Raw genomic sequence first — 23,810 nt, 5'->3', positions numbered from 1 at the left:
GGCGAACTCTGCGGTCGTAATATGATAAACAGTGGAAGCGAACTTTTGTGACACAAAGGCGGTAACCAACTGGCTTCGTGTTATTTCGTGCTCCAACAATTGCGGAAGCCCGTTATTGGTTGTCAATTTAGCATTCGGCCACTGCTACAGAAGCCAGTACTTCTACTACCGCTTTCGAAGACCAAAATCATCCTTAGGTTTTGACTTTATGACCAATAGGAATGATCTATATAAATAAGGAAATAAGCTATTTTGGTCAAGGGTCAAAAGGCTCGATAGTCGTAGTATTGGCTTTCAACATACAATAGCACGCCAACCCGATGAATCGTACTTCGACTTTTATCATCTTGCTACATTTGCGTACAAAATTCGTGGGAAACCGAGCAGCGATATTTAGTTCCAATGCGATCTTCCGTTGTATTGTACAGCCTGTTGAATTTATGGCAAAAGTCAATTTGAGGCGAAACAGATACGAGGAAAAAGCTTTACGAAAATATGATGTAATGCTCCAATCTCCCCCTTTCTTCCATTAAGCAGATGCATTGTTATTAGCTAGAGTGGACTCCTAGAAAAAGCTGTCCTTCGTCGGTGTGCGTTCATTGTCACTAGCCGAGCGGGCGACCATTGCTACTGCCACGGCCGACAGATCAGCCAAGGAAATTCATATTTTGCATATCTTTTAGCAGCTTTTGGGTTTCTGTCTAAACAAACACGAAAACAAAGCGTGTTTCCAAATGCTTCAACACCGCACGCGACAACAACAAATAACACATCGCATCTATATATCATAATTTCCAATTGAGACTATTGCTAGCCAGGCATATGCTGTTGGCGTAACGCAACTCTTCTTCGCGTTATGTATATATACACATATATGTATATTATGTGTCCGTGTAAATGTATTAGAATGCGCGATGCTAGCCAAAACCGAGAAATAACTTGGGAATTTTACCAAATGGCAAGCGACGGCAGCAGGAGGCACGCAGACAGACAAATAGCGGCCGGTAACAGACGCCGCTCGCGTCCCGCCGTTTAAGTTGTGTTGCAACGGCATCAAAATTGTTACCGCTGCTGCCGTCGTCGCCGATGAAGCTGTTGCGCTCTTTTAGGTCGCCTTTCAAAATAACGACGCCTGCCCCCGACCCCCTGGACCCCGCTCCCCCATCGTGACTATTTAGTTGCGTTGCTGTTGCAATAACTACTGGCAGCAGCAGCAGCAGCAGCACCCGGAGCATCAGCCGTAACAACGAATCTAAAAAAATCAGTGTAAGTAAGCCAGTCAGGCAGAAAGGACACGTCTATGCGAAGAAGAAACTGCTGCTATCGAACAAAACCGGGTGGGAGAAAGGACGAAGCGTCAATGAACAGCGATACAATAAAGCAACATATTCAGGGACATGATCGTAGTAATTTTGTTAGTTTTTCAATTTACTTTTTTAAATTTGCATCTGCTCTTATGATCATTATACTCCAAAGCTAAGCGGTGGGCCCGAAGCAAGATGGGGCGATGAGAAATCAGTTGGTCTGTTTGGAGCAGAGTCGAGTCAACTGAATGCTGTGGAATATATCCCTATCGTGGCGGTGCGCCCACACGGCTGGCCGATAACCTGCTACGACTTATTGAATAGGTCGGCGATTTCGGGAGCTGTGTCCTGATAATGAAATGATGTACATGTATGTACAGCTGTACGTGAAAGCAGCTGTCCAAATGATCTAACCGTAGACGCGAAACATGAACTGTTTGCTAGGACGACAGTGATTGCTAGGAGTGGACGAGGGGACGACACAAATTTGTCGCTGCTGCCGGATGCTTCGGTGGATCGTTCCAATCGTGGCCATTTTCAATAATCTGATTTTTTTTTAGACTTTGCGTTGTGGCTGTTACTACTGTAGTTGTTGTTTCCACCGACCCCTACTGTGTGGCCGGGCTTCACTTAGCTCTAGCCGACTAATTTTTTCCATGGAAGAACAATTTTCCTGCTGTCTCGCGTATATTCTCGTTCTAAATAGCAAAAACGAGTAGCAAAAACCATCATCTGGCTAGAGTTAATTTGTAGCCTGCCACTAACCGCTCGGTGCGACATTCGAGGTTCCACATCCGTCGATTTCTAACCACCGCTAACCACCCACATATGCAAACGGTATACGGCCTGCTGCAGTGCTACTATTCTATCGCTTTCCGCCTATGAGAGGCAGGACGTCACTCAAAGGACAAACATACACGCGCGCGCGCGCGCGCGCACGTAAACCCTTCACAGAGCCAAGCGGACGAAAAAGACAAAGAAAAGTTAGTCGGCTACGACGACGCTAATTTTGTTTCAGTTTACCTAGACAGATATGGCGTTGTTGGTGGCCGTTGACAGCGGTAAACACCGTCGCCGCAGGAGGGGCAACAGTAACGAAACGACTTCTTATAAAGTGAAAAGATGGTCTACACACTCCATAAGCCTTACACTGTTTAATAACAAGCGGGTGAGATATCGCTTTGAGATTCAAAACGAACTACTATGTTACAGCCGGGTATTATCAAGCTAGAAAGTGGTAATTGGAATCATCACTAAGAGCATCTCGTTTAGCGCTGACGTTCTAGAACAATATGTGTAAAGGTAAAATTCTCCATAGGTGTACTTTGGCATACTGCGTTCAGTCCGACCATTATCATTTCGCTTGAATAAAATCGTATTGTAAATTGGCCAGATTTTAGTATACTAGTTACAAAAGCATTGGACAAACGTGCATATATTTGCTTTGTACGCGAGGCAGTCGAGTAAACCTAATATATAAACGTGTTTGTTTGGCCATTGGGAAATACGATCCAGTAATTGACGAAATACTGCTACGAGAACAAAGCCTCGTCTTGAACGCCCTCTTCGTACGAGCTAATCGCTGCTGGTGTAAACCAAACTCTAGTAGGCGGCCTCACTGTTACATAGCGTAGGATTTTTGGGCAAGACCACTCTGTTAATACGTGTAAAGTCACGCGTATAGCGTACTCGTATGATATCTGCTACACCAACAGCTTCTTCAGCAACGCCATCTTATCGATGAAGAAAAACAGAAACATGACAAGCAATCATCTTCACGACTGTTAATAATCGCGCTGCTGTGGGTTCGGACTTCCGAAAATAGTTGTACGGCGAAAGGGTGAGCCGTGGGCCTCTAAGCCCTTCTATTCAGCACGAACGTTATTGCATACAATTTTTAAAAACCTGTAGTGTATAATGAGTAGGGAACAATGTGCTGGTTAGCAGCCATGTGAACGTATGTGGAAAAAATGAATAGAACGAACCGAATTCGTATATATTGGAATGGCCGAACCGTCATTGTGTGACTGGCCATCAGACGGTAGAAATCATAGATTGCCTTCAACTCTTCGAACAGTTGAACATTTCAACACGAAGCGAGCCACCATTCACAACCGTTTACCCAGTTGAGGTGCGTCACATTTAGGTATGCGGAATCAGCTAGGATACATGCGCATAAACAGCCATATAGGATATTCGGCTAAAGTAGCTTAAGACGCAATGCATCGGTCATACCCTTTCACACCTGTTTCGCCCTCGCCGCGCGCCCTCACCATCAAATCTATGATGATCATGTAGTAAGCACAAATTTTCATAGGGTCATATGACGTAATATGATGGCCTGTTTCACATCTAAATGACGTCTCATCACAGAGATCGATGCACCACAGCGCCAAACGCATCTGTTCAAGTCCTTCCCTTCCCTTTCGTAGTCTGAGTGAGTACATGTATATGGGGAATTACATAGAGCAATGTGACCAACATTGTATATGGCAACATGAGATTAAGTACGATAAGAGTAACTATAGACCGTATTAGAAATAATCAGAAAAAGGAATTGAACTGTATCTCAAAACTTCTCAGTATCTGAACAATAATTTACACAGATAATTAAGTTGTTCAGCTGCTGTTGTCTGCTGTTTGCATATTGTTTTCCTTAACAGAACAACAAATGCAATCGTTATACCCACCAGGATACAACCGGGTGCTGCTGATACTACTAATAATATTTAGTTCTATAACATCTGTATCTCTATGATGTAGGACTAGCAAATGATCAGACGATACGGAAAGATAACAATTATAACGAAAGCTCGCGTAGCACACTTACGCACATCGGCTCAAATCATCCCAAAAAAAAACGCAGAAATGGGTTAGAAGGGAATAAGACAGCACTGAATTAAAAATAACGTATTGTTTATAAAAAAAAAAAAAAAAAAAAAGCAAATAAACAATGACGATGTTGCAATACAATAAATTGCTTGACCCAAAAAGCACTTCGTCTCACTCAAATCAGTCAATATTATCAGTCCTCACATTTTGACTTTTACTGCTGCGTATTGCATTGATTTTGTCGCATGCCCCCTGCTTCTACTACACCCCGTTACCCTTTCTTTTTTTGCGCTTCCATCACGAACTGCTGTTGCTATTGATTGCATCAACGTTTTGTATTGTAACGTCATCGTTACCCGGGAGCATATAATTGCAATTGTCGATGCTATTACCCTTAATTGACACCTGCGAGCGATAAGTGATTTCATCACTTCAGCGGGTCCCCCCACCTTCGTTAAACATTTCACTTTCGTCATTACACGCCCCACATGTTCTTTGTTGGATTAACAAGACACTGCAGCTGCTGTTCAACAACGGGGTGTTGCTTGTAAGCTTTAATCATAACCAGCAGAAGGTAGAAGAAAAAACTAACAACAAGTAAAAAAAAAAGTATATAATGCATAGCGTCAATTCTATTTGTGTCCGTTGCCGTCGGCCACTGACCACTGACCACGTATAAACGGAATAATGTCAACACAGAATTACCAGATGATAATGCATGCTCATTTGCGCGACGATTATGGTTACCTTACAAAAACGCGAAGATTAACGCTCGAGTGCCCGGAACCATAGGTCGAGTACCAAAGAATCAGAAGGCCAGAAAATAGTGATCTAACAGTGTCCTTCAAAGCATGCGTGAATGTCTACCTGTATAATGTCCCTGTGTCCGTCTTGTTTTACTGTCTCTGTACAAGGACGCATCTGCCCTATGCTATATTGTTAGACGGTGTCCTGCACCGGAAGCATAAACATCTGTTAGTACGTGTTCCCTTACCGATCACTGTTGGTGCTACTATTCGCGGCTTCGATATTGTATCATATGGTCACATGGAGGAGCCGAGTGCTGCATAGGCGTCCTGAACGACATTATGTCGCCCACCCATTTATCATTTTTACTTACCCGCACGAGCCAGTCAGCTTAACGTGTGATTGGTGACATATGAATCGGGTGATAACAGTATCGCCGCCGCGAACCTCGACATCAGCTAACACAGTGCCGATTAATAGAAATCTAACGAGTATATTGCCGGGCTCTTGTTAACCGGCGACCGTGTGCCTGGCAATGGCCTGACAATGAAGATTTTAATGGCATATTTGTTAGGTGTTGACGTCGGGGAGGTGGTCTCTCAACATATATTACATATATGCGTCTATACGTATTGTAGATGTCCCTCTGGGGGTACCACTGCTGCAGCCGTGACGCAGCGAATTGGGTCAGGATTTTATCGATCAAACCAGTCATGGCAGTCAAGCTAGGTACATCAATAACGCGATCAAGGAACGTGCCGCAATCATCAAAAGTATCCCCATTGAACAAGTTGTCTGCAAGCACATTTAGATGGACGTTGGATGCTGAATATATATCTACTAAGACAACGATGCAACGAGCAGTCTCAATGGTGACGACCAGGGATGGACTCTTTCAGAAGAGCTGAGCAAGACGACAACAACAAGCGCACAATCTTGGATTATTACTTGAAGCGATAACATGTTCCAATGAATTAGATATTCGACCGAATTCAACACCTTTAGTAAAATACCGAATAAACGCCGTACTAAAAGAACCATATAAATGCTATGTGGTCAGTCGGTCGCTTTCATGGCTGAGTTCACAATGACACAAATTGATTCATTTAGCTATACCTTAGTATATTTATTAGGCCTTGCTGGTCTGGACGATCATGTCTTCTCAGCGTGGTCTTTTGGTCATCACTATCTTACAAGCGCATCTTTGCATAATAGTGCAGAGCAGGCTCGAAAAACGTCAGTTGTTCTCAACCGCACGTGCCGTCATTAGTTAGCACTATATAATCAGTCAGCTTTCACAAACGATATGGTAGTAGTATATGGATACTGCCGTTAATAATACCGATAAATCTATTACATTGTTTGACTCGGAAGTTTTCATTCGATTAAATGTCAGGGGAAAAGCGGCCCTCTTCAGTACCATACTGCCTGTTCAAACAAAGAGTCTCCTCATCGTTGATATAACGTCGCTAAGTGAATATAGTATATATTATTGGCTTGGCTCAAGGAAACAAGCGCTGCATAACTATATAGGATTAAAATGTAAGTTTAAAGGTACTTTGATATATATATATATATATATATAGACAATAAGGTATAGGCAAAAATATGATCTTGTAATACATGAGCGTATCAGTGAATTATTTAATTTGCATAACTCGCCAAGCTCTAGCAAGTTTGCTGGCAACAAAATTTATGAAGTATCACCCTTCTCCCTTTCTGGATATCTCACTATCTGACATGTCCTGTTAGGTACAACATGTTGCATGCAATAATTCGCATGGGATCTCTGTTTGTACATCTGTAGTTCCACTTATCGATTTTAGGAGTCGTGTCCTCGAACAGCCTCGACTTGGTCGGGTGGCCGCAGATTTTCCTCGGGACAGAGCGGCTGATCAACTTAGCAAGAACACACGACACACCATCCCTGCGTCAACGACGCATCGCAATATCGCTGATGCGTCGGCAGCTCTATATTCCACAATACCGACGAACTCAAGCACAAATAAAAGCACATTATCCGCTATTGGAAGGCACACAGTGTTATCCGACTATGGAAGCACAGAATCACTACTTCGAGCAGCTTAGCTTTTGTTTGAGCGGCATTTTTCTCTATGCACCGGAAAGTTGGCCAGGCCGCGTTGCAGGCTACAGCCTTAAGACGCCGCTAATTCACTACGAAGACACTACACAATACGCGTCGCACACAATCTTACACGTTTCTTCTTTAGCTCACTCTCGTTGACCACAACGTACAGTTTCAAGATACCAAATGAACATTCGCTTACCTGCAATGAGATGCACAAAGAAATATTAATTAGTAGTTAGAAGCGTTAGCTCGAACAAGGGATGAACACTGCTGTTTCCGAGCGGTTCCATTCAGGGGAAATACATGCGAAAAGGTGTTGTCACCTGATAACCTCGCATGGTCAAGTGAGCCTGAACAGAAAAACAAAGATCACGGCGGGGCAAAATCTGCTCGCACAATAAGTGACCGTACGATAATCGGCTTTCTTTCAAAACAAATCTTATTTCATAGTATAATAATTATAAGGCCAATTGCTGAAGAAGCTGATAAGTCGTGATATTAAACATAGTTTAGTGAAGGCTCGTTTGGATGAAAATCTGCATTAACATTAATGATTATTGATTTCTAAAGCAATTTCGAAATTATAATTCGAAATTGTCTTAAGTAGCTAACCGTCCGTCATAGCTGGATCGCGTCCGCTTCTCGTAGCCTACACAATTACTAATAGTACGGCTTCTTACTAAAACACTTAACGCTTATCGAATTAGTTGGCAGTTAGAATCACAATAATATCATAGGTTAATGATGTCATTTTTGTTAATAATGACAGTCATCTGCTATGGCAATAAACTTAATAATTGTCACTATAATGATCGAATGAGCATCTATTGCCCCTTCTAACAAAAAACCCGCAGCAGTCAAAAAACCAATGTAGCGACGACCTAGCTTACTGTGTACCGGAGAGTACCGATTCATTTAATGTTTAACCGGAAAAAAATTCTGTATTTTCTTGTAGAGCAATTCATTTTCCGTGTAACCTATTCAACATACAGCTAAGAAATACTTCATTATGTGTTAACTTTTTATATTTTTTTATTTCGTATTTGTGCGAATTCTGTCCGGCTTCTAATATTTGGTGAGATGCCATGGGCGTTAAAACAAACGGCGTTCATGTTATTACGAAATTTACTAAAATGTACGAGTCGTGCGCACCACGCCCTGTTCCCGTTACAGTGATTTCACTAACTGGCGTATCTTCGCGTTCGATCTTCTGCAACATTAAGGGTTTGACTCTTCAGAACAAGATGCCTCTTCCTTCAACACTATCCCCTAGCCATAGCAATAGTTTTCTGGAAACAGGCACTTTCCCCCGTTTTAATTCCTCGATACAGCGTACGTTATACTGCCCCAGCCGAACCGGTCGAGCACTTAGATACAACGAGTGGGCACAGTGCCCAATTGCGTCTTGCCCAACATTTATTTCTTCTACTAGGAGGAATCAATTCAGTCTCTATCCCCCAGAAACAGCAGCTCTCGCTGGTTGCATATTCACTTCGGTTCTATTGCTTGTTTAATGCCAGCTGAGGCTGCTTTACAGTTAAAGCAACAATACGACAGCTTACCCGTATATACTCAAATTATAGTTAGTTAAGAACAATAATAATTAATACAATTACGCAGCCTATGCATCGAGCACGGCCAAACTAGATCAGCGTGGCCAACATTGCACCCGTTGTTCTTGCAGTCGCAGCAACAACTGCTGTTACCTAGTCGAATGAACACACCCTCAGGCCCAGCAGGACACTCCCATTAAAATTCCGCAAATGTTACAATTGCTACTGCTGTTGCTAGCGCGGCTGCCGCTTGCGTCGTAGGCAGCCGACGAATGACCGCACACAAAGACAGCAAAAACTATGCGATCGCGGCAAGGCCAAAGGTAGCAGTGGCAGCAGCCACCGTCGCGGTATCGTCACGTGGCCGTTTTGCATCTCACATCCCGCCGAGAGGCGGCCAGCAGCAGTAGCAGCTCAAATCCTATTCTTTCTAACCGAGTCCTGCCTTTGTGCACGTCGTCCCTTCGACAGATTGAGCTGACGTAAACAACAAAAACGATGGTGCAGCGATGTGGCCAATACTATGACATAGTACGCTGAAAGGCAAAAAACGTGTACCGTTTTCAAAAGCGACATTGAAAAAAAGAGGTCCCATCAACAGTAACGAATTCACGCGCAGTAAAAAATCGGTGCAAAACAAGCGCTCCCAGCTGCAGCAGTAAATAGCAGGCCAAAGTGGACGGTGACCGCGCAAGGCCCTCAATAAAATCTCCTTTAAACGTAAAATTTGAGTGTATAAATAATATAAATTATTTTGCTATGTGAATCTATGTGCGCGCGTTCTCGCGTGTTTCTTGTCACGTAATAAAGCGATACGCTTCTGTGCTACAGCAGCTGTTGTTTCTGCTTATACTGGAATAAATCAGAAATTCCCTAGCAAACTCTAAATCTGGTGACGACGACAATAACCCGCCCTTTGGGACGCATAACTCAGTTTAACGATGTTAACAACGACAATAAACTATACCTACATACCATAACTGACCCAGACAAAAGTTTACAGCATGCATGTTATGAAATGAATGAACTTCTCATCATTTCACTTTTAAAACCGTGATCATCACACGAGGGAAATCTGAAGGACGAGGCTACGACTTTTACATAAGAAACAATAGCAAGACTGAAGAATACGAAAGACGAGCAAGTTTGCTGTCCACGTACGCTGCAGAGCAGACGGCTAAACACACCGATCGAGCAGACAAATACGTACGACGACCAAACAAACAAGCCAGCAACGAAACAATGAATACACATACTATGTATTGTGTTCTAGCAGTGGCCAATAGTTGTATGCTGTCATATAGTATAGGTTTGTAATACACGCAATAACAGATGGCGAGTTTTCTACAAAAAGAAGTGAACCGTTGGTCAGATTACCAGCGGCGCTGTCGCTGTTACCGTCGTCGTACCTGCCGCTTTCGTTATACTTGCACAATGATTTATGCCGTTTCTACAATGAGCAACAGTAAGCCAGCAAGCAGCGACTTGGGCGATATTGAACAAAAAAATGTTGACCAAGAACAGGCCTTCTGCAATTATGCAATCATTGCGGCTGAAGCAGCTGTAGTCAAAGCAGTAATTAGTTGCTGAGGATCAAATATTCATCCTTCTGCTACGACGAAAAGCCAATATGTTATTTACAGTATGTTATTTTTATATCACCGTCAACGCAAGCATCACCATAAGACGTTCTATCTAGGTGAACAATAATAAATAGAGCCTGCTAAGTGGCTGGTGCTCCTAATTTTATCATAGGTGCAATCATCGTTACTCGGCGGAACATCGGAACTCGCCGTGAAATCAAGTTTTACACAGTGTTTTTTTATAGAAAAATACCACAAAAATAACTAATTACTAATCACTGATTAAGTGGGGCAATAGTCGTGACGCTTTCTTCTCCTCGCGTTATGAAAATCAGTTGAATTTTCGTAGTACGTCAAACTCGTTCAGAGCATTTTCTTCTCTGATTTGCAGAATCTGTATCCGGATCACCACCGCAAGTGCGTAATAGCAGCAACAGCAGGCAAAAGAAAGGACGAAAAAACCTGACCGCCATGTTCATTACAACGACCTTACTATTTCTGGTAAAACTAATAGACCAGTAAAAGCACCAAGTATTTTCACATGATTTGAATACCGCACAGCTTACAGATCGATAAATATTAGGTATAAACCAAGATAATACAGTAACAGATAATAGATATAAACGCAGAAACAACCTTAGTAATTATCTCCAACATATGGCAACGTACAGGCCTGACACATTCACGTATTTGGTCCTATTGTGTCCGTTAAAACCGTTCAAGGCCTACAACTATTGAACGAACTGGCTAGAAAGAGCTCCTCGTAATTTATAGCGATCTGTCGTAAGTAAACAGCAATAATAGATACAGTTGCACACACGCACCTGCAGAAAATCATTCTCGAAAAATCTCAAGTGCTTTTCAAAAAACGCTCGGTTCACAAACAACAATAATGATGGCATTCGCACAAAGAATACGCAATAAAAAAAACAACGCGCTTTATCACAAATAAAAACACACTTAATAAAAATAGTATATTTGTACATGAAAAACACGCTTTTGAGTCAACGCCTGTTTAAACTGTAAACCTGAAGAAGATTCGCAAAAATTTAGTCTTGTAAAAATAAAATACAGTTGAGCGCTACTGTGTACAAAATATCGAGATTTGGCGAGCTACGCGACTATCCTGAATAGAAAAGCTGGCGGTGGCGAAATGCTATATACTCGTATACGTTGATATGACGATATCTTTTTCGTTGCGGATTTCCTCCTGTTGCAATAGGACTATTCAAATTGGAATATATACAGCGAGGATATATATCTGTCTGCACTCCTTCGAAGGCCAAACTCAGACGAATTGTAGATTACTGGAAATTCACAGCTGCCACAGTTGAATCGATTCATTTGTAAACGGATTATTTTTGATTCCTTGGAAATACGCTCCGCGAACATAGAGATAGCGCAACGCATGTCTATATCGGGTTGGTTACAATCATCTATAGGACAAAAGCAGACCGGCGGGCAGAAAAACAGATAATATTGATTGGCGCTCGACTGCAGTCGTTCAGTGTCCTCGATTCCAAAGGCTTCTTTCCTTTAGCCATTTGATATGCAGCAGAGGCGCTGCGGATTTGACAGATAGGCACAGGTATATAGGAGACCGCAGATGTGCTTGTTCACCGAGGTAAGAACGGCGGAGATCATGGTAAACGAGTGATAATATTTAACCTGGTCGAGGGTACGGTGGGGTTGTCGACAAGCGCACTAAGCCCCACAGAAGTTGTAGGTATTCACAGAATCATAATGCATTAACCCAGGCGATGGTTGTGACTAGAGTCAGGTTGCGGAGGACGCACGTTGAGTCGAAGCTGTACGCCCATTTAAATGGTACATGCAAATTTTCCTCGGACTACAGTTGCCAATGAGTACATGTGGTTAATTTCATACAAGCAAAAGTTTATATTAGTATTAATCAAGACATATCATTCATAAAAGCCACCATAATAATCACGACCTCTTATTACGGTCGTTGTCGCACGAATGGCGATCAGTGTGCGTACAGATTTAAACAAAAGCGTGATATATGTCATATTTAAATATACTACCCAGACAGTATGAAGGTAACAAACATCGGTGTGATGCTATGCGCTTTGTATGAATCTAAAAAAAAAAGAAAAATCTTAAAACTTCGATAAAGGTTGACGAACAAATATACCTTGTCGTTACGGCATCGAAAAACACAGGGAAAAACTACAGTATGAAGTACAATATCACTGAGGTTTTCGACACTTTGAGTGCTGACTTCAACAGTCTTTACTGTTAACCATATAGATACGTATCTACGTTTCTGTTAAAAGAAGGGCCGAAATAAGATAAAAGATACGAATAAAGCCAAGGTCTGAACCGTGCGCAAAGCTGGTACCGACGGATACTGGATATCCTTGAGATCATAAGCAGGAGACCGGCAGCAGCGTACAACCCAACAGTCATCATCAGCAACTTCAGCCATAACATCATTGACAAACGAGTGTCTTCAAGGAGGTGTTATACAATACCTGCAAGAGTCAAAGCCAGTCTACTTTCCGCCTGTCCTCTGCTTCACTGATACCCCTGTGGCTAAATTCCCCCGTTTGTGGTGTTTAACCTTTAGGTCTGGTTGGTTGGCCTTCACTCCAGCCTACACTAACAAACAAGCTATTCCTACCTAGAAATCGGGTCCGGCAGAGAATAGGACGAAGTGCGAAGAACCGATAGAAGGAAATTCGACTGTCAGTTTATGCGTATGTCTTGGAGCGTCACAAATATTGGAAGGATGGTAGAGTCACATGGCAGCGCGTGGCCACGGCCACAATCACCGGTTCGATTTTTGTACGAAAGCGGTGTCAACACTACCATACGCATGGGCAAGTCCTTGATCAAATACGCAAGAGGCTATCGAACGCGTAAGCTTAGCTGTCTTGTTGTGCGGTATAAAAAAGTTGCAGAGATATTGAGTGGATCGATGAATAAGCATCAGTGATTATGGATGAAATGCATAATACAATACAGTTTACCAAAAACTTGCGCACTTTAAAGTAGAAGAAAAGAGGGAAACAATTATAATAGTATCATTTAAGCGGGAGAGCGGAATGTTGAAGGCAGTTGATCGATATCAGCTTGATGACGTTGGACGTCGTAGCCGATACTGTTACAGCGGCCACAAACTTCAAATATACATACCAGCTGCTCGCTAGCTACGCAGACAGGTGGTTATGCCGCCACGAAAGCTATTATGAAATCATTTATTTTTTTTTTATTATTATAATAATCAGGATGACAGGACCAGCAGCATCTACAACAGGTATCTTGTCACGGGTCGACATTATGCAATTGTGGACCATGTCTCATCTTGTTCCAATTCGTCGCTAGGTATACGTAGCTTATTTATCCATTCCTTACTACGTACGCTGACTTCATTCTATCGGTTGAAGACAGCACAAATAGTTGTTGCAATTCTATTTTTACTAGACCCTCCACTGCAACGACGACTGTCATTTGTGTTGTTACTGCAGCCCCTACCGCCGAAATCAACGTTGTCTGATTACCCCTCGTCTCTGGACGCCGCCTACTAACGTGATACCTATCATGTCACAGTTGCAACCGTCGACGCCGATCGATGCTTAGCGACTTTGATTCCACTAGCGTGCTTTTTCACTTTGGCTGCTCTAAACGTCACTGCTACGTCCTGATTTCATCTTCGTCCTTTTTTCTCGTCTTCCCCCTGTTCACGATATGGCATGGGAATCGACCGTCACCATCACAGCCCTCAGCAGCAGTATGATTAGCGGCACTACCACGACTACAGCCGTAATCGTTGATACTATTTATCATCATCGTAAGCATCGCCGTTATTCCCTCTATGTAGTTTTTGTCGCGGGAGCCGTTTATACAGCAGCGCTAGCAGCGTAACTGCCAAAAATCGGAGCCACTATTAGTCCTTACTGACCGCACGTTACAGTTCTCTAAGTCGACTTGGATCCGCATGGGTAGGGCATTGGAGACCGGTTACTGTGTAGGGGGTGGACTTTTTCAATTTTACTCAGCAGCTAAAACAAACTGTAAGAATAGAGAAGCAACACAGTTCGGAAAAAAACGAGCACAAACTAGTAAATGGAAATTCGAAAAAGCTCGACACTATTATTTCGTACCCGTGTTCGATGCAATGCGTGGAGCGATGCCCTCGGCGATAAAAGCTACGTAGAAACTATAGCCGTAGGGCGCCTCAACTGAAAGCTGATCTATCAGATTGGAATCCACAGGTTCGGACGTTCGAAGAGTTCGATTGACGGACTGCCGGAGGGTTTACGTCACAGTGAGAACCCAACGTTTGCATTATTCCTTGTCCTTGTTCGATCAGTAACGGATCAACTGGGGGACCGGCCATCACCAGGCGCAGTAAATGATAGCACCAGGTCTACCAGACCCCCTACCGGCCGTCAGGCTTGGGCTGGCCAGCAACGGTTGCTTTGACCGACGCTGTGCCAGGCGCAGCTATAACAAATGTTCCAAAAGCACTGAGGAGAGCTCAGCAGCTATTGAGCACTATTTTCTCATTTGACTATCCGCCCGGTTCCCGATACCCTTGATGATGACAAAGGCCCCGTCGTTTCTTTGCTACTACTACTGCTGCCATTTATCCAGTTACCTTTCTAGCTAGCAAATAAGCCAAATGAAACTGGGTAAAGATATACGCACTTCTATGCGATCTTTCGATACTTTTTTGAACATGGCCACCGCCATCAGCTGCTAGCGAGGGCGGCAGCAGAAGAAGTACGAGCTGTGTCACCACAAACAACTGCTATGGCATTCATGATGCGCCGTGACATAAACGTATATTTGTTGCTACATCGTCATCATAAGAACCACCACACCGCCATCATATCGTCGTTGTATCTCTCTATTCATTAATCAATCACTAGATGGCAGTAGCAGCACTCGTAGCTAACACGATCAGCTTCAAAGAGCTGTTGCATATCATCAATACGAAAAGCCAGTTATTGACTTGTGGGTTCTCTGGCCAGCTACTGCTGCGCCATCAGTATCAGTACCCACAAAGACCAACGAAAGTAGCAGGCTTCTAAAACAGCAGCAAACGCAGCGGCCGCATGAGCAGACGGATCAACAATGGATCGATGATCGACTGACCGTCCAACCGAACGCGACTCCCCCCAATAAGCCGAAAAAAACCTCACTGGGTGTAGCAACAACAAGAATGACAGCAGTAGGGCGACGGCTGTGTCGTCATTGTCGGATGCACGTTAAATACCAGCAATAAGTACAACACTCAGGTTGACGGGTCAACCGCTGACAAACAACGCCTAATGCCGGCTTCAGACGCAGTGCTCAAAGTACTAAATCCACATAGGAAGGCTTCGTAATAATAATAATAAATACGTAATAATAACGAACAAAGTCTGGCGAGGGGGCTAAGCTAGCACGATCGTCTCAAAATCTGAGAAATAGCCACGTATGCAGTGTCAAACTTCACAAAAAAAATGAAATTTTTTCTTTTCTTTGCGCATTCCTCCATATGCTTTGCTTACGACCTGTCAGGAAATTTGCTGTAAGGGCACACGTATGACTGGCAGCCGTTTGATGCAATGCCGTTTAACCGAGGTTCTGGACGTAAGACTAACGTACGCCATTTAGTTGGGCGAGTCTTCATGACTTGCATCGTATAACACTGTCTGTTGGTTCAAGGATCCCGAACCCGTGCTGATGTTTACTGGGTTTAGGCCAGCACGACCATCAACGGCACCAGCTGGAGGGGTACCGGAGACGCCGCAGAAGCGATGCGATGCGACGCGACGCGCAGCACAATGCTCAAACTCTGACCGCCGCTGATGCTGTTACTGACATTCGTTGCTAAAATTTCTGTCCGCCGATCGCCTGCTTTGCGGAAATTATCTGTTCTCTCTGCCGGGTCCCTAGAAGTCAATGAAGATCGCCACGGCCACAGTTATCGTAATTATCGCGCTGCGTGTTTGTGCATGTCTTACTAGTACTCGTAATGCAGCTGTTGTTGTGGCTTGCCCCATGAGCGAATGGGACGGGCCTGTGCGCCGCTGTACACATTGCCACCGGCATCAGCTAGAGCCACTGCTACGAGTTGCTGTTAATACTTTTGCGGTTCTCGTGGAAGCGATAAACAGCAGACGGTTATCCGTCGCTGTGTCGCGGCTTTTTTCAACCTCCAAGCGGACGGATCGTCGGTGAGTTTTGCGCTGTTCGTCCTCTCTCTCGGTGGTTAATGTCCGTCTTACCATCACATACATGGATCAGCAGCCAAGCTTGCTGCTTCGACGATGAAGTAAAAAAGGTAGCGAAAAAATAGGTAGGTGAAAAGGAAGCGAAATTGCCCACATCTGTCTTAATCGTAATAATATGACGATATCTTACACGCAACGATTTGAGGTGTACGCAGAAATCAAGCTCAATTGATGACCACTGCTGCTGCTGTTACTGCCGTAACAGAAGCAGCTACTTCAGCAACAACGAACAGATATTTCAGCATTATGTTGCGACAGAGGTACACACGCAAGTGTCATGATTGCAACGATCACTATTTCGTCATTCTGTAGCTTTGGTGACTGCTTATTTTGAATTATATTACTACGGGACCGAATGAATTTTGCTTAATACTATATATATATATATATATATATATATATATATATATATAAGTGGCAAAAAATGTTGTAATATTCAGCTGAACACAAGTACCCGAAGCTGTTCAGCCTCGCTAGTCTACATGAATAAACATGATCGACACGTACGTTTTGTCCTAGCACTACATGGAATTAATAGCAAAAAGGCATCGCAGAAAAGTAACAAGCCACTTCTATAATGATTTTTTTTTTTAGCTCAGTTCTTTCGTATCAGTACTAGAGTACAAGAAATGACAATAACGATGGCGTACGAAAGCACGACAGGTGTGCATTGCCCTGCATGCAGCACGTTCACATGTTGTTGCCAGAACCTTCCAGTGTAACCTGTAGACGATGGAATCGAAGGAAAACTTAACGAAAGTTTTCCTTCAATTCGGAATTCGGAACAAACGAACACTCTACTTATGAAATTTTTCAGCTACCGAAAGAAAAAGGCATTTGATGAACGTCGGCCTAAGTCCACTCATAGAATTCCCTCGTGTTTGTCTGTTCCAGCATTCTCCAGATTATAGACTGACTGCCCTCTAGAATCGCTAGAACAGTTTCTTACTTAGCTCTAGAGCACCTCTCTCGAGTACACTGATATAGGCAGCCTGTCAAGATTTTTCTCGTGTACTCCAGTCGATTTCGCGGTAGCAACTCATTGGCCAAAACGAACTAAACGATTCTTGCTCTATTATTATTAGCTAAGCAAATGCAATGTGTTGAAATTTTCTACATTACTTCTTGTCATTTGTAATCAAGTGGCTTAAAATTTATAGCAAAGGAAAAACATGTGGAATATTTGCGCATATCTTCATCTGCTTGCTCAAGGTAGTATCCCTTAGAGAAAAAATGACATACTTCCTAAAGTGCTATCGGATACCCCCTTAGCACTTCCAACATGTAACCCAAAAATGCGTTTCGGCGATCTACATTCCCCCTGATGAAAATGCCCCGTGCTCTAAGAGCTCTCTCACCACACCTTTCAGGACTGACCCCGAATGTGATACATATACTGATATATATTACATTCGGAGCCAGTATATAGATTATATACTAGTATAAAACTTTTCAGGCGTTGGTTGCTGCTGGCGCTACAGCCGCTACCTTGCGACAGAAACCGATATGTTCGCGACCGTTACGTTTACGTTAGGATTCCATGTCATCAAGACTATATCTTCTGGTTTCGATAAATATTAAGGATTCATTTTATGTTTTCGTTTCATAAATGCTTGGCTTCTGCGACAGTAGAAAGGACGCTAAACATAGCGCACGTGAAACAATTAACGATCTTCCGAGCTTGTTCTTGACAAATTCAACTTTCGGGGTGATCATTTTCAACTCTTTCAAGCAGCCGTTAACGGAGCTCAATCCTAAACTAACAGAGCTGATAATGACCTCACTCAGGTAGCCAAGCGACGTGTTCTTACTGGCGCCGTCCCTTTGCCTTCGGGAATGTCTGCTATTAGAGGCAACAGGATGTATTATGGCTGATTGAGGTATGGTCAGCCACGTTCCCAGCCCCGGTTTAGGATGCCTGTGCTTCACAGAACGTCGAAGAAGCACCATGTTTAGGTAACGTGACAAAGCGCTACTGATAACCCTGTTTTAATTTATGCTGCGTCTCGCATCCACAACAATCAGCTATTATTGGCTTTTAAAGCATCTCGCCATACGCGAGATGCTCCTGTCGCTGTCCTGATTGACTCTAATGATAGCAGCGATGGAACTTACGACTTCGATTCTGATGATGATGCCGTTGATGTTGCTTCTATGGCAACGGTTACATATCACCTGTACTATCTGATATTGCTGTTTTTGTGTTATTATTATAACTCAGGGGACTCTTAAACAGTGTCATCGCGTCACTGCACTGTTCTATGTTCAGCTTTAGCGTCGGCACCAGCCTTTGAACTTAGCAGTTCTGTCCATCTCGATCGCTTCTGCCTTTGCAACAGCTACCAGCTGATCCGTCTTTGATTTGAAGACTAACTGTATCAAAAAGCAGCACTGGCACAGTCAATAGTTTTGCAGTGACGTTAACACTGACAGCGATACTAATATATGGATGACGGATCATTGATTCATACTAATCCGAAGCTGCCACCAACAGCGCATGCGCCATCGCGGCAACGTTGAACGCCGCTAATACCGCGACTTTAGCGATTTCGACTACGACAGTCCCTATAATCGTCGATACAACGAACGAACTTAGCTGTCTTATGACGCCGTCAGCAATACTGGCGCCGGTAACAAACGCATTCACTTGTCCATCATTTGCAAGGCCACAAACACAACAGGACTTCATACAAACGCTCCATCTTTGAAAATAGTGTCTCTACTAGTGCTCCCGATTTCAGCTATTCTGTTCGTAATGATCGTTCTCTGAGTGTGCGTTCCGTGTTTTCCCTTTGTACTATTATTATTATTGCCTGTCATCTCTTCGACTTCGTGAATCCCCAGGCACATCCAACGATTTGCCTCTACTGCTCCGCTATGAATCTATTCTACTACCGGCCTTCAGCTTGCCGACTCCTGTCATGTCATTCCCTGCTAATTCTTCCGCTTTAGCTATTTTTCTGTTCATAGCGGTAATATTCTACTAGCAGACATGTAAGAATAATAGCTATCACCATTATGAGATAAGCATATAATGACGGATGCAGAGCATCAGTTCCCATATTCCCTCCTGTTGGCCCCATTCTCTCTATTACATTAGCTATGCCTATGCGTTCCTCGTTAGCTAGTAAGTGTGGCCTATCGCAACGATAGGCTACCTGCGCACTATTATGCGGCAGAGGTTGACCCGTTACCGAAAAAGAGGTGGGGGATGGGGAGTAAGAGACGTCTGCATACAAGCTAACGCCGCCCCAATTTAAATCATCTCGCCATCAACGCTTCAGAGGCCTTTATTATTATTATTATTATTATTATCACCACCATGTCGATGACCAACCAGCAGTACCTCGGTGCAATTAGTAGCAGCGCTGGCAGTCGAATTCGTGGTTATAACGTGTGACCTATAAGAGCTACGTTTATGCCGGTATCGTTGACTATCGGTTTTTGCTACTGCTGTTGCGAACGTGTTGTTGGTGTTAGTAATAATAGGTGGTACGTTTTTGTGATGGATTGGTGGGTATTTGCGTGCTAATCTCTCAGGGACGTGTGGAGGTCTAGGTTCGAATCCGGGCACTTGTTCGTGCCAGGAGCCAGCCGTTTAATGGAATGCATAACAGCGGTGCAGGACGTATAACTCATATATACGAGTTTTACCTCCTGCACCGCTGTTATGCATTCCAGAACTATAACAGTTTCATATATAGATGAAACTATTATAGTTCTGGGTAGTAGGCGATGGTAAATAAGGTAGCAGTTGTTACTGTTGTTGTTATTAACATCACCAAGTGTTGTCACTCTTGACAACTTTCTCTGTGTGGCTTGTTTCATCCATCGACGGCAATGCGGCGGATCAGCGACTATGTCGTCGCTTCGTTACTTACTGGAACGCAGTGAAGCAGGGCACCACACAACCAACGAACGAGTTGTGCTTCCAATAATGAACGGTACGCAAATAGGCCAGCACTGTAGCAATGATATACCAAAGCGATATGAGGGGTAGCCAATCTTTACATACTAAATGGGTACAGGCTCATGGGCCAGACCCATAAAACGTCGTTGGTGGCATCAGTACCAATATCACTACTACTATCGCAGCACTCATAGATAGCAGCAATATCAACGCCTTCGTTGTTCAGCTTTCTAACTTCTGATAGTCCAGATACGTGTAAAGAGCTGCACTGTGAAGGATATATATATATATCAAACGAGCTCCTTGGTGACTACATTATAGGTGCATGATGGCGACAGCAGCCGCGCGGTAGGTGTCGGTACTATACCGGACTAACAGCCAAGTCCTAAAAGTAGCGACAGACTAAACTTCAGCTATTGGTAAGGCAGTTGTTGTGACAAAGTACCGTCTATAAGAGCAGGCATTGGTCGTTATGGGCAGGACACAGATAGAATCTACAGCAGCAGTAGCATCAGCTCCTTCTGGAAATCCGTTTTTCAGCATCGTTGCTGTTGTTGTTGTTGTCGGCTCTTTCGAATGACCTTGCATAAAATACACGAGGCGACGCTGCCACCGCTGCCGTTACCCTGGCTATCAGAGCGCCTTTTCTGTCTGTGCGCACAAACAGACCCACAAGCAGCGGCGGCGGCAGCAGCAGCAACAGCTGCAGCCTGCTCTATCGCAGGCTTCGCTTCAACTTACTGCTGAGCTAAAGATGGTAACGCAGCAGCAGCAGCAGCAGCAAAAGTAGTTTTAGCTGCGTTTTCTGTTGCCGCTAGAACTGGCTGAACAGCAGGAAATCGATACACGAAACTTAGTTTTTCCGCTACTCCAGTCAACTAAGCATTCAACCAATTAACCAAGCAAGTAACACACCGACGTGGTGGTAATGCCGACCTCTGCTTTGTCCCAGACGAACATACACACATTTCGCGCACAGAAGCAAATGCGCGGTCGGTCGGTCGGTCGGCACCACCGCAGCAGTAGCTCGACGCGCGGTGGAGGCCGTTCTAACCCCCGGCACATATCACCCAGCAGCAGAAGAACGAACAGCCGATAGGATGGTGCAGTTGCGGCAGTAATAGCGTTGCAGCCTACGATAAAAACAGGGTAGCTCTTGCAGTGGCCATAGCTAGTTCAACTGTAACAAGCAACGTTTCTCGCTACGACGCATGAACATCAAGCCAGAAAACAAAACCAGCCTGATTTCCTTCCAAGCACGTAAAGAAAAATAGAACATCAATTATTACTGCTACCACTTGTACAACTATCCACTAATTGGAAATTCTCGCCAAAAAGATACTGTCGAGGGGTGTGACTAGAAGTGGATGGAGGGAGAGAAAGAGGCTAGCAAAATCTAGTTTACTTCCAAGCTCATGCCAGATTTTGAGTCTTCGAAGTAGTGCGGAGGTAAATGTTTCCGACGTTGATATTACGTGACCGTCTGAACGGTATTCGGATAGCAAACATCTTTATACGCTTAATTAAAATGTTCTCAGTCTTACGTCAGGAATTCTCGTTACGCGTTGCTTCACAAGATGCTTTTGTAAAGTGTCGCGTGTAGAAGCGATGCAATGGTAACGTGTAGGTGGACACGTTACCGTTGCATCGCTTCGATGGAGGCACGCGCTTGATTAACAGTGGAAGATATCAGCCGTCTATAAATCCAAAAGGACGGGAAAGTGAATGAAAATTCGAGGTTCAGAGGTTACTTCGTAGGAGAGCTGTGCTTAAACAGTGACTAAGTGAAATTCGCTGTTGAGCCATTATAACTACATAATTAAAGCGAGATAAATGTAAATGGTACGAGAAATCATATAGTGGGTCATGCAATATCGTATAGTGTGAACTGTAATAAATCACGTGAAGCCCAGAACAAACATCTCTGTGTAATTTCTGAAAACTTAAAACTTCGGCCGTCAACTGGGCTAACATGTTTCTGTTATGCTTTCTTCGTCTGCCGTCATGCTAACGTCAAAGCGGACTATTTAACACAACCAAATCATGGCTAATTTGCACACGTGCGCGCGCAAGCGCGCGCGGTCACACACAATCAAGCAAGGTTGTACAAATCCGAATGGATGAATAATCGAACAAGCGATTCTCGAGGAAGGTTATGTAGCTAACATATCTATCTTTTTCCATCTCCCGCTTAAAAACGCGTACATATTTGTCCAGCATTCAAAGCCTTAATGCTAGCCATTATCGGCATTCGTAAACGTCGACTTCGTCGATCTCGAATACCAGGCTGGCTGCCCACAACAAGAACTGCTACATCAAAAGCACCACTTTTACAGCCAGCTGCTGACACAGTTCTCGTATGTCATCCCGCCATCGGCCAGCCCAAAATCATGGTGACCTGATGACTGTAGTTCAGGTGGTTTACCCCAACTCCGTTTCCTCATAATGTAGACCACTGACATTGTGTAACAGGAGGCCATCGTACGAGGGCCTGTGGCATAATGTACGTAGTATCCGACAATCGTTTTTTTCGATTCGCCGTCCCAGCCGTCGGACGCTGACGAGAGTAATCTTTAACAGTGCGTGAGAGACACACCAAATAGGGCGGACAGATTGTTGTTTAAAAATGCCATCATCTCACGAGTGGTTTTGTCACGATAAGCTTGTTCGGCTTTAGCGTAGTTAGAAGGGCCCGGAACAGCTTTTTTCTCTTGATTTTCTACTGTTTATCTATTGCAGCATTTAGCATGCATTACACAACCATAACGGTCCACGATCGTTTGCTGACAAGACAATAAAGAGACGCAGCGGAAAAACCCAAAATTGATAATAAAGTTTTCTGTCTGGTAGCTAGCCAGACTAACAGTAGTGCTTTAATTAAAGGAACCCTGTTTGTTTGGTAGAAACGATAAGACGCTGAACTGGCTGGGCTGCTCCAGGAGTCGTACGCACGGCACTTTTAGATTGTTCGTATCATCATCATTACTAGCCTGGGTTTCTTTCGTAGCAGTTGCGAAAGAACTTGTGAAAGGACTGTGTCAAGTAGCAGGAACTAAGTTTCGAAAATAAAAGTACAAATAGTCGTCATCATTCCACAATGTACCTGATAGATCACACAACATAACCAGTAGGATCTTCAAACTCTGGAAAAGCTCTTTTGTAATTCTACTGCTTGATTCCGTAGAATTTTGCAACAACGTTCGAAACTCTGCTACCATAGCTTAGTTTTCTTGGTCGTCGTCATTGTTTTTGTTGTTTCTCGTCTCCACTTTCTCTACCTGAGACGTGAAACAATCAAGCAATGCTCATTCTGTCGTGGACGTCACCGCGTTTGCTAGTACCGCTATCGCGACACTGCACGCTAATGAGGTGAATGTAACTTTCTTAGTTTACACAAACACAACGATTCCAGCGAGCTGAGATGAACTACTAACACGCCCACAAGAGTGAAGAAGCAAGCGACATTATGTAATCGATCCATAGTAGCAGCTTTCATCGCAATATACGACACTGAATCAAACGTATAGAATATTGTAAACTGGAA

At 43.7% G+C, this 23,810-nt stretch overlaps 1 protein-coding gene across 6 annotated transcripts in view; it reads right to left on the bottom strand.

Annotated features, from left to right (window-relative positions):
- Su(Tpl) (Suppressor of Triplolethal) overlaps nucleotides 1-23,810 on the bottom strand; it is a 73,023-nt gene that overhangs the window by 34,845 nt on the left and 14,368 nt on the right. Inside the window, exons 1-2 of one of the 6 annotated variants that reach the window (XM_086989545.1) lie at nucleotides 7,296-7,325; nucleotides 7,100-7,171 (exon numbers count right to left, since the gene is read on the bottom strand). The exons of 2 other annotated variants lie outside the window; for them this stretch is intronic. In XM_086989545.1, coding sequence (XP_086845671.1) covers nucleotides 7,100-7,171; nucleotides 7,296-7,310 — 87 coding nt within the window. In that variant the 5' untranslated portion in view covers nucleotides 7,311-7,325. Of the gene's footprint in view, nucleotides 1-6,615; nucleotides 6,841-6,870; nucleotides 6,916-7,099; nucleotides 7,172-7,295; nucleotides 7,326-23,810 lie in introns of those variants that run through there. 3 more of the 6 variants (XM_022806999.2, XM_086989547.1, XM_022807001.2) reach the window with 3 other exon arrangements.

The sequence above is a fragment of the Varroa destructor genome, unplaced genomic scaffold, assembly GCF_002443255.2.
Source record: "Varroa destructor unplaced genomic scaffold, Vdes_3.0 BEIS01000005.1, whole genome shotgun sequence".
NCBI classification, from domain to species: domain Eukaryota; kingdom Metazoa; phylum Arthropoda; class Arachnida; order Mesostigmata; family Varroidae; genus Varroa; species Varroa destructor.
Note: the sequence above shows the minus strand (reverse complement) of the source record. Positions and strands in the feature narration are given on the sequence as shown.